Genomic DNA, 15,267 nt, shown 5'->3' with positions numbered 1-15,267 from the left:
GATAGATAGAAATGGCTCATTCTAAGGTGATGAAAACATAACGGTTCATTATGTAAGGTCTTTATACACTACTGAAAACATAGTTATGGATATTATATTGTATTTCTGTCAAAAGATCCTCCTAAATATTGTACACTGAACCTTTAATAAGGAAATGACACATGTAAGGTTGAAAAAATACATTCTACAATAATCTTCACATAGATCAATTAAAACATATAAAAAATACTTGGCCCATTACTTGGGCTAAATTTTAAAAATTTTATGAATTTTTTTTTGTCAGACTTTAAACGTGATATCTTGAAACTGCTGAAATTGAATTCCTGTGAAACAAAACTGGTTTAACTGAAGAAGATTTTAATCTGTTTGAGGACATAATGTACCGCATTCAAGAATTATTGCTACAGTTATGAAATAAAACTAAAAAAATAATAATAATTTGGGTTATTAAAAGAGTCAAATGTACTTACAGTTAACATCCAGTCTGGGTTCACTGACAGCAAGTGTTGGAAATGAGGAATAATGAAACAAACAAAAGGGTAAATACTGAATATTAACCTCTGAAGAAAAATAAACTTACTCATCAGTATCAAGGCGTCTCCACAGCACAGCAGGTGATTGACAATTCTGTGTAACCTCTTCCTGTTACCTGTTCTGGTACTGAGAGATGTGCATTAACTACATTAGACACAACAGAAGCAGTCGTTCTTAAATTGTTATACAGAGCAGTAACAATGGTGCTAAAGAGATTATTTGTACTTGCTGAAATTGTTTTGTTATATAGATGATTACGTTACGATAGCAAATAATTAATTTACTTTAGATAACAAACCCCATATCATCTCTGATAGGATGAAAGATCGCTTTAAGTTGTTAAACACCTTTTTTTTGTTACTAATTTGAAATAAATACATTAACTTGACGTGTTTTGGGTCACCCATGGTTTTTTCCACCCGGTTTATTTCTCTTTGTTAGTCCCACGCCCCTAGACAAGCCGGGGACGTGACAGTTGTGTAAAGAACAGCTAAATATCAATTGGAATTATTAAAAAATCATGAATCACGTATGTCATCTGACTACATCTACACATAACTATAACTGAATACAAAGCATTTATTCAACAAATACATTGACATTTAAAGTTCTTTCTTGACCTTGGAATCAGAAATACAATCTCAGCACAAACTCTCTCCACTTAATGTTGTCAGTCTCAGAACTATGTTGGGGAATACAACATTGGTTCTATTGTCTCTGGAGACAGGAGCTAACACAAGATGAATGTACAAATCCTTATTACTGTGGGAAATAACAGCTACAACTTTATAATGGAGGAAACTGTAGTAAATTTTACATTCAGCAACCGTGTTATTGGACTTTGTGGTCCAGCAACGTCATACTGTACAAAATGAACGTGTTTATCATAGAATGACACAGATATAAACAAGAAACAGCGGTCTCTAAATATCCTTTGGAATCTTCCATACAATATTCGTTCAACTTTTCAAATTCGTTTCATTGCCACATGTGTTACCATAAAAACATTTAAGAATAACTCAATTGGTGACAGCAAATCAAGTGTTGAATGAAACATTTAGGAACAAACAGAAGAGTAAACAATGAATATCAACCTGTGAAAGGAAAATAAATGTGATATGAAGAAGATAAAAAATTTTAAAGCTGCGGTTGCACATTTGTATAAATGTGTCTTCACAGCACAGCAGGCGATTGATAGATGGCAGACATGTGCATTAACTCTGTTAGAATAAAAGAAAAGCATTTACTGTCTCTTAAATTGCTATACAGAGCAATAATAATGGTGCTGAAAAGATGATTAGTACTGGCAGAAGTTGGTTTGTTATGATCATAGTATTTTCACTATACCATATTAAAATATAGTATAACTAACTGGAGTCAGTCAGAGCATTTCCATAGAGAGCCACTTTGCATCAGCAGCACCATGCTCCAGTGCTCTGGGAGAGTTTATAGTCCTGAGAGTTGAACACTGGATGACTGACAGCTGTCCTTCATGACAACAGAAGCCACAGAAATCCTCCTCATCAAAAACATGACTTTGATCTGCGTCCTCATCTGGACTCTCCTCTGCTGCTGCTTCACAGGTAAAGTCCAGAGAATCAAACTCCTTTCCTCTATGAACATCCGTCCCTCTGAAATGAAGCCCACAAAACCATGACGCTGCTTTATGTTTTTGTCTCTGTATCCTCAGAGTCCAGAGGCCAGGTCACAGTGACTCAGCCTGGAGCAGTGAGCTCTGCTCTGGGAGGCTCCGTCTCCATCAGATGTAGGACCAGTCAGGATGTTTATGTTTGGAGCAACTACCACTATTTACACTGGTACCAACAGAGAGATGGAGAAAGTCCTAAACTGCTCATTTACGCTGCTAGCACTCGAGAATCAGGGATTCCAGATCGTTTTACAGGCAGTGGATCAAACTCTGACTTCACTCTGACCATCAGTGGAGTCCAGACTGAAGATGCAGCAGTTTACTACTGTCTGAGTGCAAATTACATCAATAGTCAAGCTGTGTTCACACAGTGAAAAAGCGTCATACAAAAACCTGCCTCAGTTAGACTGAGCAGAAACTGAACTGACTGATGCAGCTGGAAGCTACTGCAGAGACTGATACACTTCACTGAGGACACACACACACACACACACACACACACAGCAAATGCACAATTTCATCAAGTGGATTACAAATGTCACAGTACCAAAATCAGAAATCAAATTACAGAAGTGTTACGTAGCTGACTGACTTTTTAAAATTTAATCTATACTGTTTTTTTAACCTAACCAAATAGTTTTGTTTTGATTGTAAAGCATAAAAATTTAATCTGAACTTTAAATACAAATACAGTTCACTGAGGACACACACACACGCGCACACGCACACACGCGCACACGCACACATGCACACACACGCGCGCGCACACACACACACACACACACACAAACACACAGATTTGCTCCACTGGCACTAGAACAGTTTCAGACAGAGCACTTTGGTATGGCAACCTTATAGTAACTAAAAAAGGTAAAGTTTGTTGTTTCAGCAGGAAAATAACTTCTCAAACTCCTTTCTATGCCACATGATTTTAATTTACAAATGTTTGTCAAAACCTCAATTGCTGACAGCAAATCGAATGTTGCATTAAGAAAGAAACAGAAGAACAAACACAATGTTAGTCACTTGAAAGCAAAATAATATTATTTGAAGAATAACAAATTCACAACAATAATTATTTAAAGCTTCAGTTCCACATCAGAATAATTGTTTTTCCCAACAAGCAGGCAATGAACAGTTCTGTGTAACCTCTAAACTCATTTCACAATTTCACAATACAAACACCCACTTGCTCAGATATGGGGTTTCCAGTAACCATATGCCAAAATATTTAGACACCCAAAATCAATAAACCACTTTCTAGCATACAGTGCATCTACCAGTAGGCCTGTATGTGTGGCTGCAGATTTTGATGGTGACAAAGGAGGCATGGGATTCAACAAATGAAGCCCTAGAGGAGGGTGAAATCACCAGATAGTGACAAGTTGCCATGAGCTGGTTAGACCCGGAGGTTGAGCCCAAAAAGTTTGTTTGAGCCCAGCTTCTGTTTTTAATTAATCCACCAAAACCAATTTCTCCCAAATGTTTAATATTTACTTTAAAATCTCATAGAATATACAAGTTTTTTCCTTGTAAGTGTGTGAGTTTTATTTCATAAATTTACCACTTTGATCTCAGAGAATATCAAAGGTTATTTGATTGCCCTTATACACTGTCGGACATTTCTCTTTTAACCAGCACATCCTTTCAAACCTTTAGGCAATGGATAAGCAGCCTAGGAAACTCACAGACGCATTTCACGTGTGGTAAATCATCTCACGTGATACAAATTGCTACACAAGTCAGTTAATGACATACACACACAGAAGGACACAGATGAGTCGGAGAAATAATTTCACATGGTGTTCTTTAATAAAAGAAAAGTAGAGAGAGAAAACAGAGCTTTTAATCTAGAGTGAACAGACTATTTCCATTCTTCCCACAAGTAGTCAAAGGGTCCAAGATGGCATCTCCCCTCAAATCACCTACTACAGAGATATTGTAAAGAGATTAAGGAATAAATACAGACGCACCATATCTAGAATGTATACATATGCATTTATTATTTTGCAGCATAAATGAGCAGCGTTACATCTGCAAATCCCAACAGCAGTCTACAAACTTACCGTCTGCTCCTTTCTCATGTTTAATACAGTACAATATAGACCAGAGCACGACAGAGAGGGAAGATGTGAAGGAAAACATCTAGAACAGACTTACTGCTTCTGTTAAAATGGCCTCCTTTCATGTTTTCACACCAACTCCTACCTGAAACTGAACACACACACACACACAAACACACTGTTTAATCAAATAGATAGAACATTGCAGCTTTAACCACCAATTAACCTACATAAAAAAACAAGTTCAATGACAAAAACTTATCTAGTGCAAATCAAATGAATTTTTCCATCACAGCTTTTCACCATCTATTCATATCCTAATAAAAATCCCATGTTCGTATCTATTTTCCAAATAATCATTAAGATCCAATCCCGGACAGTCAATTACAAAATATTTGGTCATGACCTTTGACCTCAGCTTCATACTGGATTACAGAAATCAAAATACGAAGACACAGATCAGCATAAGATATCTTCACGATGAAAATATTATTTTAAACTAAATTTATGTAAAGAAAAGCTCATTATCAACTGGAATCAAGACAAAAAGACACAAGTGACCTACTTCATATTATTAGATGTTTATAACTCTGACTGCAAACTGTATATAAAAATGTTTAAATGACACATTTTCTCTAACATGCACCTCAAAATCTCAATGAACGCATCGAGATAAGAAGTTCATTCATGACCTTGGAAGCAGTGAAACAGTCTCTACACCATCCATCCACCAACTTTTGTGGAGCTTTCATTCACATCACTTGATCTTCCTCAGCAGATGGAGTCGCCCAGTGGTCATTAAATTTAGATTTTCAAATTTCTATCCATCTGAGCATTGCTAGGACTTCATGTTCATGTTGACTTCAAAGTTTAAATATTCCATAACAGCTGTTTTCTGGCTCTGCCCTCATGTCCAAAATTCCTAGTAGTTTCTTCAGCGAGCTACCTGATATACCACCTTCAGCCTCTGCTCTTGACTTGTCATTTCTTTATTTGAGAAAATCTGGATATTATATACAACCAAATCTGTCGTCAATGTGCATTAAAATAACGTTACTATTCATTGTCAGCAGACCATATTAAACTCATTTTCCAAATTGCAATGACAAAACAAAATCACTGAAACAGTTTATTACCAGACTTTTTAGTATCCTCTTCATGTAAATAAGTAAAAATGTATATCAACGCTCTCAGCACTGAGGGGGAAACACCATGATATGTTGAGGACAGCTACAGCTCACTGACTCTGTGAAGAATCACACTGCAGATACTGAAACTATGATGATCAGGTGAGATTCAATCCCAGGCTGCTGCAGTAAGGAGTCAGCCTTGTTCATGGGGCACGACCTCTACCAACTGTTACTTTCACTATAACAGAAATGAAAACAACAAATTTGATGAACTGGTCTTTATTGTGTTGAAATAATCAAAATTAAATCAAGTAAACAAACTTTAACCATGAAACATGTGATTAGAGAATGACTTAAGGAAAGAAAGAGACACAGACACAGAGAGAGTTACAGAGTTCAGAGAGCAGAGTAAAACCAGTAGCAGAGTCCCAGTGAGTCAGGTCAGGACTGGGAACACTGGTCTCTCCTCAGTGTCTCTGAGACCAGAGCCTGGGAGCCCTGGGTGGCCTCACAGGTCACAGAGCCCACCTTCCTCCACTGGTCTGCAGGGAGCCTCAGGGTGCTGCTCCAGCTGTAGCGGCCGTCCTTCTCCAGCACCCCGGGGCTCCTGCTCTCCTCCCAGCTGCTGCTGCTGCTGCTGCCGTCCACCTTCCAGGCCAGACTCCAGTCTGAGGGGAAGCCCTTGTTGGCCAGGCACATGAGCGTGGCCTTCCCCTGCTGCAGCTCCTCACTGGAGGGGGGCAGCACCGTCAGGGTGGGACGGACATCACCTAGGAGACACCAATCAGCTTAGAGGACACCTTTACTGTGTGAGAGCTGAGTTTCTCCTTTAAGGAGTTTCTGTCAGATGTTTTTTCTGCTCCACCAGTCACTCACTCACACATTGTTTCACTTCCATTTAAGAAGCCTCTCATGCAAATCAGCACAGAGAGAATCATCATACAGAACGACCTGAAATATATCAAACTACACTGGAAATAAAAAGACAAACCTTCACGTTAAAACTGTAAAACATCATAAGCATAACTGACTGAAGTATTTAGTGGAAGTATAAATAAACAGAAAATGAACTGACTGCATTCAAATGTTCTTCATCTGTATTTCAATCACATTTCAACATTGTAAAGTAACCCATCTTGATCGTTGCTCTGTTCAATTAAATAAAATGAATTAACTTTTACTTAAACAGTTATTTTTGTGGTATAAAATGTTATACTAACCTTAGCGATCATTTTTACATTAAGATTAAAATATATCTTCTCTCCAACCAAATATCAATTTTAAAACTTTACAATATTTTATTTTGTATTTGAAAACTTACTTCCAACATCCAGTCTGGTTCCTCCACCAAAAGTCCACAACAGTGATACAAACTCATTGAGCCGCCGTACAAAAACCTCTCACTGTAGAGAGACACGGCTCTCTGACTTTGTCAGACTAATCTAAAGCTATGAACCCTCAAGATGCAAATTTAACTTAACAGTTGGAAAGAAGGATTTATCCTGTGTCTTAGAATGTTAATTAAAATACAATTTTGAATATATATTGTTGAAGTGAACTTTGTCTTAGTTCCAAATATGCATGAAAAAGTTGAAAAGCAACTGCAAATTTTCACTACAGTATAGAATATAAATTAATATAAAATCAACATTAGCTCTTGAAATTGTTTTTTAAACATTTGACTTACTTCCAACATCCAGTCTGGTTCCTCCACCGAACGGGTACCACAGTGATACAAACTCATTGAGCCGCCGTACAAAAACCTCTCACTGTAGAGAGACACGGCTCTCTGACTTTGACACAAACAAATCTGATTGTAACATAAATTCAAGTCGTATTTTTACATGTCAGCTTTTATTAGCTGACATGTAAAAATACAACTTGAATACATGTTTTGATTTGATGTGTTAATTTTAATTTTAATTTTTTTATCCTATCCAAGATATTGGCAAATATCTTCCACCTCCATGCTTCTAGACACAAAATATGTCTAGAAGCATGAAACCAAAATGAAGTAAAATAGTTTATTTTTTAAATGTCTTATCAATACTCAGGTAAATTGATTGATCCATTGATAAACAGCATCATCAGAGTAATCCAAGTCCCTGTTGGAGTCAGTCAGAGCATTTCCATAGAGAGCCACTTTGCATCAGCAGCACCATGCTCTAGTGCTCTGGGAGAGTTTATAGTCCTGAGAGTCGAACACTGGATGACTGGTGGCGTGGTGATGGTGGATAGATAGGATGCTTGCCTTTGCCTTTGGTGTGGGAGACCTGGGTTCGATTCCCACTGTGTGAACACATGCTGACTGTTCAGCATTGTGTCCCTGAGCAAGACACTTAACCCCTAGTTGCTCCAGAGGTGTGTGACCTCTGGCATTTATAGCAATTGTAAGTTGCTTTGGATAAAAGCATCAGGTAAATGAATAAATGTAAATGACTGACAGCTGTCCTTCATGACAACAGAAGCCACAGAAATCCTCCTCATCAAAAACATGACTTTGATCTGCGTCCTCATCTGGACTCTCCTCTGCTGCTGCTTCACAGGTAAAGTCCAGAGAATCAAACTCCTCTCCGCTATGAACATCCGTCCCTCTGAAATGAAGCCCACAAAACCATGACGCTGCTTTATGTTTTTGTCTCTATCCTCAGAGTCCAGAGGCCAGGTCACAGTGACTCAGCCTGGAGCAGTGAGCTCTGCTCTGGGAGGCTCCGTCTCCATCAGATGTAGGACCGGGATGCAGGATGTTTATTTTAGTAACCCATACCCCCGTTTTGCCTGGTATCAACAGAGAGATGGAGAAACTCCTAAACTGCTCATTTACAATGCTAACATTCAAGCATCAGGGATTCCAGGTCGTTTTAAAGGCAGTGGATCAAACTCTGACTTCACTCTGACCATCAGTGGAGTCCAGACTGAAGATGCAGCAGTTTACTACTGTCTGAGTTTTCATTGGATTAACAGTCAAGCACCCACACACACTGTAAATTTTAAATTGCATCAAGTCGATTGAAAATGTCACCATACTGACATGCAACAACAAATATGTCAAATTATACTGACTTTGGAATACGAAAAACAATCTCAGCACTAAGTCCATCCACTACATGTTGTGGAGTTTTCAGTCACATCACTTCATCTTCCTTAGCAGATGGAGCCGCCCAAGTTTTCATTGAAATGTAGATTTTCAAATTCCCATTCCTCTGTGGTGAAATTTATTTTACTCTAAAGCATGAACTTTCAGTCTCAACTTTTAGTTCAACATGGAGACACGGGAGCTCACACTTTCCAGCGTTTCCAGGGACTTGGGGTCTCACAGCATGATCAAATGTGACTGAGACAGTCAGTCGTTGTCAGCTGGTTGCATTTGTGTGTGATATTTGTGGTGAATCTACACCTTGTTTATAAAATGATGGATGTTAACACTTGATAATATTAATATCATTAGCAGTTTGGGGAAAGAAACTGAGACACTTGGGGAAATATTGAATTATCAATTTAATAATGACTTTATTAATCAATCAAACTACAGTAAATACAAGTTAATAAAACAAAATATTGGTTATATGAACAGCGATAAATTCAAAATGTTGCAGTTTGATCAAAGGCAAACATTGGGATGAAGGGGTTATTTGGCTAAAGTGAAAAAAAGTTGCTTTCAAAGTATAATGGGAAATGAGTTAAAGGTCAACAAAAATTTAATGGTGGTGTAGTAGTGTAATAACTACAACATCATCAAGAACTCAATGGGGCTGTAGAAAAGTCTGGAAGCCAACTCAAAGCCAATTGCACAAGTCACCATCAAGTGCGGCATATATCAAGGTAATACACTATCCCCACTGCTGTTCTGCATAGGCCTGAACCCCCTCAGCCAGATCATCACAAAGACCAGTTCCGAAGTGGAACAACCATCAGTCACCTCCTCTACACTGATGACTCAAGCTGTCTGGAATGAGCGAGACATCGACTCACTGATCCACACTACCAGGATCTACTGGACAAGTGTGGTCGCATGGTATCAACAAGAGGGAAGATGATCAGAACTAATGGGGTGAACTACCAGAAGGCTACATTGCAGATGTTCAGGACAGCTACAAATACCTTGGGGTGCCACAGGCAAACGGAAACCATATGGAGGCAGCAAAGCACCACAGCCAAATACCTACAGAGAGTAAGGCAGGTCCTGAAAAGTCAGTTGAATGGGAAAAACAAGATCCGAGCCATCAATACACACGCCCTGCTTGTCATCAGATATCCCATTGGTATAATAATCTAGCCAAAGCAGGAGATAGAGGCTACTGACATCAAGACAAGAAAGCTCGTCACAATTTATGGAGAATCCAGCACCCTGAGACTGTACACCAAGCGTAGCGAGGGAGGCCGATGGCTAGTGAGTGTCAAGACCACTGTCCAGGATGAAACAACAAAGATCCAGGAGTACATCAGGAAGATGGCCCCCAAAGATGAAGGGCTTAGTGAGTACCTCAGGCAGCAGAAACCCGAGGGTGAGGACAAGGAAGATGAAGAACCTTCATGGAGGGACAAGCCGCTGCATGGCATGTACCACAGACAAATAGAAGAAGTTACTGATATCAAGAAATCCTAGCAGTGGCTGGAAAAGGCTGGACTAAAGGACAGCAAAGAAGCATTAATCATGGCAGCACAAAAACAGGCACTCAGTACAAGATCAATAGAGGCTGGGATCTACCACACCACGCAGGACCCCAGGTGCAGACTGTGCAAGGATGCCCCTGAGACAGTAAAGTAAATAACAGCAGGGTGTAAGATGCAGGCAGGAACAGCGTACATGGCACGCCATAACCAGGTAGCTGTCATAGTGTACAGGAACATCTGCCATGAGTATGGGCTGGAAGTCCCGAGGTCAAAACACCTCCTAAGGTAGTTGAGAATGACCGAGCTAAGATCCTGTGGGACTTCAAGATCCAGACTGACAAACTGGTGATGGCTAACCAACCAGACATTCTTCTTCTGCTGTTTGGCTAACCAAACAGCAGAAGAAGGCATTAGTGATAGATGTGGCAATCCCAAGCGACAGCAACATCAAGAACAAGGAACACGAAAAGCTTGAGAAATACCAAGGGCTGAAAGAGGAGCTAGAAAAGATATGAAAGTAAGAGCAACAGTGGTGCCATTGGTAATCGGAGCACTGGGGGCTGTGACCCTCAAACTGTGAGAGTGGCTACAGCAGATTCCAGGTAAAACATCGGAGGTCTCTGTCCAGAAGAGAGCAGTCCTAGGAACAGCTAAGATACTGCGCAGAACCCTTAAACTCCCAGGCCTCTGGTAGAGGACCCGAGCTTGAGGATGACACATGCCACCCCGCAAGAGGTGAGAGTTTTTAAAAAAAAATTATTTTATATATATATCAGCAAACCTGGAGTGAGAGAGGGTTTGGGGGTGCAGCAACCTGGTCAAGATGTATAAGGGGATGCATTGCGCGTTTGGGAGGTTTGGGAACCGCTAGGTCTAATATATAATGGAGATTTGAATTTTATGTCTATGATTTAAAAGCTCATTTTGACATCAACTTACAGTATCTGACCACACTTTTGCCTTACTGTTTGCAGCTTTTCAAAATACAAAAATATAATGGAATCTAATGCAGTAATCAGCTTTTGGACAATGCACATTTGTTTCTTCTTTCAACTGCATTGTAAGTTTTCTTATTTTCCACTGTTTCATTTGTTATTTATTGTTGCTATTGTTCAGAATATTTTTTTAACAAAAGCTTTCAAAAAGTGATGGAGACATTCTGATTCTGACCCATCCCCAGCGTCCCCAGTGTAAATGACACCTATCTGTTAATACTTTTAAATGTCCCGCCCCATCCAGGCTGTGATTGGCTGGTTCACGACACTTGAAATTGACTTTCAGCACACGGCTGCTTCACAGGCACCCGAGTTTCTCTTCTCCCTCATCTCTCTCCGCTGACCGAGTTTAGCAGACAGGCACAGAAACAGGTGAGCGTCACGTAGTGTACTTAGACTACTTGTCTTTTTCTTTTGTCTGTGATTTTATCTGGCCAACAATACAATGCAAATTTGTCAGCAGTGATATAAAAGACAACTTATATGTTTAATTTTTTCAGCTGCGGTTCCTTTTCAGACAACCTTTTTATTATGAGTCATTTGTTCAGATTGTAGGTTAAACATTTTTTCTAAATTAACTTAATAAAGAAACAAAAAAATATAACAACTTTGCGATTGCCGCTGCTCCCTGCTCTTCTCCCCCAAGTTTAGCAACTCTCCACCAGTCAGCAGAATTTCAATCGCCCGCTCTGCCTGGCTCTCTTCACGCAACACTCTCACGTACGGATAATCTCAATGCTGTTAGGGGTGCTCAAAGCCTGTGCCCCCCCAGCTATGACATCTTGGACAATATCTCCCACCCACTCCATGATGTGCTGCTCAAACACAGGAAAATCCTTTCAGATCTTTTTATAATTCCACTGTCTTTTCTTATTTGCCAAATAAGTAGCCAGCCTGAAAAAGCAGATAAGAAAAGTCTTGTTCATGACCTTTGACCTCTGCCTCATACTGTTATGAGTTGTATTTTTTCCCTGTGGGTTTCTGAGTTTTGCCATTGTTTCATGTGTCCTTCTGTTTGCCTCTGTTTCTCTCGTGTACTTCTGAATTATTTTGTCCATGTTTGTGCTATGTTCTGTTTAATCTTAGTTAAGTCTGTTTTCCCTGTTAGTTGTAGTTTATTGGTATATTTATGATCTGTCTGCTTATGTTCTGGATCAGTTATTTATATTCCTGGTTATTAGTTTCCTTATGGCTTTATTGGTGTCTCTCTGTTTTCCCTGGTGTCTCACTGTGTCTCGTTAGCCTCAGGTCTTTCACCTGTGTTGCTCCTGCCCTTGTCATTATCCCTTCTGTTCAGCCCTTGTCCGGTCATTGTTCGTGTTACGCCCTGTCTGTCGTGGCTTGGAGTTGCTCTGTCTCGTGTGGTATTTAGTCCTGCTTGTTCCCTGCTTGTTTACTGGCTGTCTCACGGAGTTATGGATTAGCTGTTTTGGATGTCTGTTTCGTTTCCTCATTTGGATTTAATCATTTTTGATTTTCTGGGTTCTCTGGCCACTCAGCCTGTAAGTGTGCTCTCTTTTGTTTGTTGAATAAATCTCAAGATCTGAACCTGCCTGTTCCAGTGTCTGCATTTTGGGTTCTCCAACCTGTTTCTGCCACAAATCGTAACACATACTGGATTAAAGCAATTTCAACTATGTACATTTAACTGAAAATATGAAGACACAGATCGGTATCAGAAACATTCAGGATCAGAGCCTGTCCAAACAAAACCAGTACATCCCTGAAAGCACAAAATAGTATTTTAAATATATAAATGCATCTCATCTATAGAAAAGCTAAAAATCAACTTATATCATAAAAATTCAAAAGAAATAAGTAACATCCTTGATATAACTGTATCTGCATTTACTATATAAACAATATCAAATAAACATTTTCTCTAACATGCAAATCAAAACTCCACAAATACACTGTGACTAAATGTTTATTCTTTACCTTGGAAATGGCAAAACAAACTCAACATCCATCCACTAACTGTTATGGAGCTTTCTATCACATCATATGATCTCAGCAGATGGAGTCACTCAGTTTTCATGGAAATGTAGATTTTCAAATTCCTATTTCTCTGAGCATTTTTAGGACTTCATGTCCACATTGGCTTCAGAGTTAAAATTTTTCATGACAGCTGGGTGAACTCCATCTGCTGAGGAAGATTATTTCATAAAAAAAAGTAATGTAACTGATGATGACTTCCATGTTTTCTAGTTGGAGTTTCTCGAGGAAGCTCTCTGAGATCGTCGGCCTCAGAATCCCCTCAAACACCCAACACTACTTTACTTGAAGAAACTTCCATATTACAGACACCTAAAGATATCAAACCTACATTGATATTAATGTCACTAATCATGGTCTAAAACACCATATTATATGTAGAGGATACTGAAAATGAGAAGTTTTCAGGATCCTCTACATGTAAATATGTAAATATGTAGATCAACGCTCTCAGCACTGAGGGGGAAACACCATGATATGTTGAGGACAGCTACAGCTCACTGACTCTGTGTGTTTGCATATGTGTCCTGCCTCAAGACAGTAATGCAGATGGTGAAATATTGATGGATTTTGTCAAATGTGAAATCACTTTCATAAATTCTGTGGGGTTTTTTAGTTTTTTTTTGCTGATGAATCTCCTTATTTTAAAGCCTAAAATTATTTTTGTTGAAACTTTTGTAGATGTATTGATAGGATTGAGTATTTTGTCTTCATGCAAATAAAAAAAAAACACTGACTAAATAGGAAACCTCATTTACCTCAGGGTGAAGACACCTGGGGGATTTTCTATTATATGGTGAAGCCATTTTAGGATACTTAAAATATAAATAAACCAAAGCCACATTTCTTTTTAACTGATGAAACAGTATTTTTTCTGCAAATAATAAAATTTAAGATATAATGACATATTAGAAAATGTTGATTCCTGAAAACTAGTGACCAGCACAATTAAAAACATTAAAATAAACAAATATTCAACACTGAAATTAAATATTTGGTGTAAGAATCTGACATAAGAACCATCTCATGCCGACAATACTATATTTTGTTTTTAATTCTTTAAACTGAGTTATGTAGATATTTATAAACCACATTTTAAATGACTTCATGAAAACACCTTCTTTCACTTTTCATTCACACCTTGTTTTTACCTGCATTAAGATAGTTCTGCTAAACAGAGACACTGTAAAGTGAGACTCAAGGAGTTTCTGGCTAAGTGAAAATAAATGATACAATCCCAGAATGTATTAATAAAACCATTACCAGTGATGAATAAGTCTTCTTCTGACATCAGATATAATACTGCACTTATAACATCAAGGAATACACATATTTGTTGGTATAAAAGAATTCATGAAATATTTCTTAATTTGAAATAACTTTTTTTATATTCTGACAGTGGTAACAGCATGAGCATCATTACATCAATCAAGCTTCACCAATAAAATTTCAATAATGTTAATAAGATCTGATGACAGAAAAAAGAGAGACAGAGTTACAGAGAGCAGAATGAGAGCAGTAGCAGAGTAAAACCAGTAGCAAAGTCCCAGTGAGTCAGGTCAGGACTGGGAACACTGGTCTCTCCTCAGTGTCTCTGAGACCAGAGTCTGGGAGCCCTGGGTGGCCTCACAGGTCACAGAGCCCACCTTCCTCCACTGGTCTGCAGGGAGCCTCAGGGTGCTGCTCCAGCTGTAGCGGCCGTCCTTCTCCAGCACCCCGGGGCTCCTGCTCTCCTCCCAGCTGCTGCTGCTGCTGCTGCCGTCCACCTTCCAGGCCAGACTCCAGTCTGAGGGGAAGCCCTTGTTGGCCAGGCACATGAGCGTGGCCTTCCCCTGCTGCAGCTCCTCACTGGAGGGGGGCAGCACCGTCAGGGTGGGGACGACTCGGCCCACTGCAAAAAGATGGGGGAGAGAGAGAGAGAGAGAGAGAGAGAGAGAGAGAGAGAGAGAGAGAGAGAGAGAGAGAGAGAGAGAGAGAGAGAGAGAGAGAGAGAGAGACCTTTTTGAGAAACTGAATTTTACTGATCAATAATAGTAGTTGAAGATTGCCAGATGTTGAGACGTGTCAAAAATAAGTTTCTCTTCCCTCTCCGAGCTCAGTAACCATGGTAACAGACAGGCTTCACTGCTGAACCATGACAACAGACAGGTTTCAGTACTAAAGATAAAAAGTTAAAAATGACAATTTGTTCCTCTGATGTATTCATGTTCAATGAGCAAACTACACATATATCTATTCAATTCAGTTTTATTTATATAGCGCCAAATCACAACAACAGTTATCTCACA

General features: G+C 39.2%; 1 gene segment (V, D, J or C); it reads right to left on the bottom strand.

The window, feature by feature from the left end:
* Positions 1-5,936: 5,936 nt before the first annotated feature.
* LOC119907333 lies at positions 5,937-6,727 on the bottom strand (the record flags this gene model as incomplete). The annotated part of the segment is given in 2 exon segments: positions 5,937-6,145; positions 6,697-6,727. Coding segments are annotated over 2 exon segments (240 nt in total), but the record flags the coding sequence as incomplete, so codon positions are not given.
* Positions 6,728-15,267: the final 8,540 nt, after the last annotated feature.

Source organism: Micropterus salmoides, unplaced genomic scaffold (assembly GCF_014851395.1).
Source record: "Micropterus salmoides isolate LMB-PRFRI ecotype aquatic unplaced genomic scaffold, ASM1485139v1 Ms_hic_scaffold_17, whole genome shotgun sequence".
NCBI lineage: Eukaryota > Metazoa > Chordata > Actinopteri > Centrarchiformes > Centrarchidae > Micropterus > Micropterus salmoides.
Note: the sequence above shows the minus strand (reverse complement) of the source record. Positions and strands in the feature narration are given on the sequence as shown.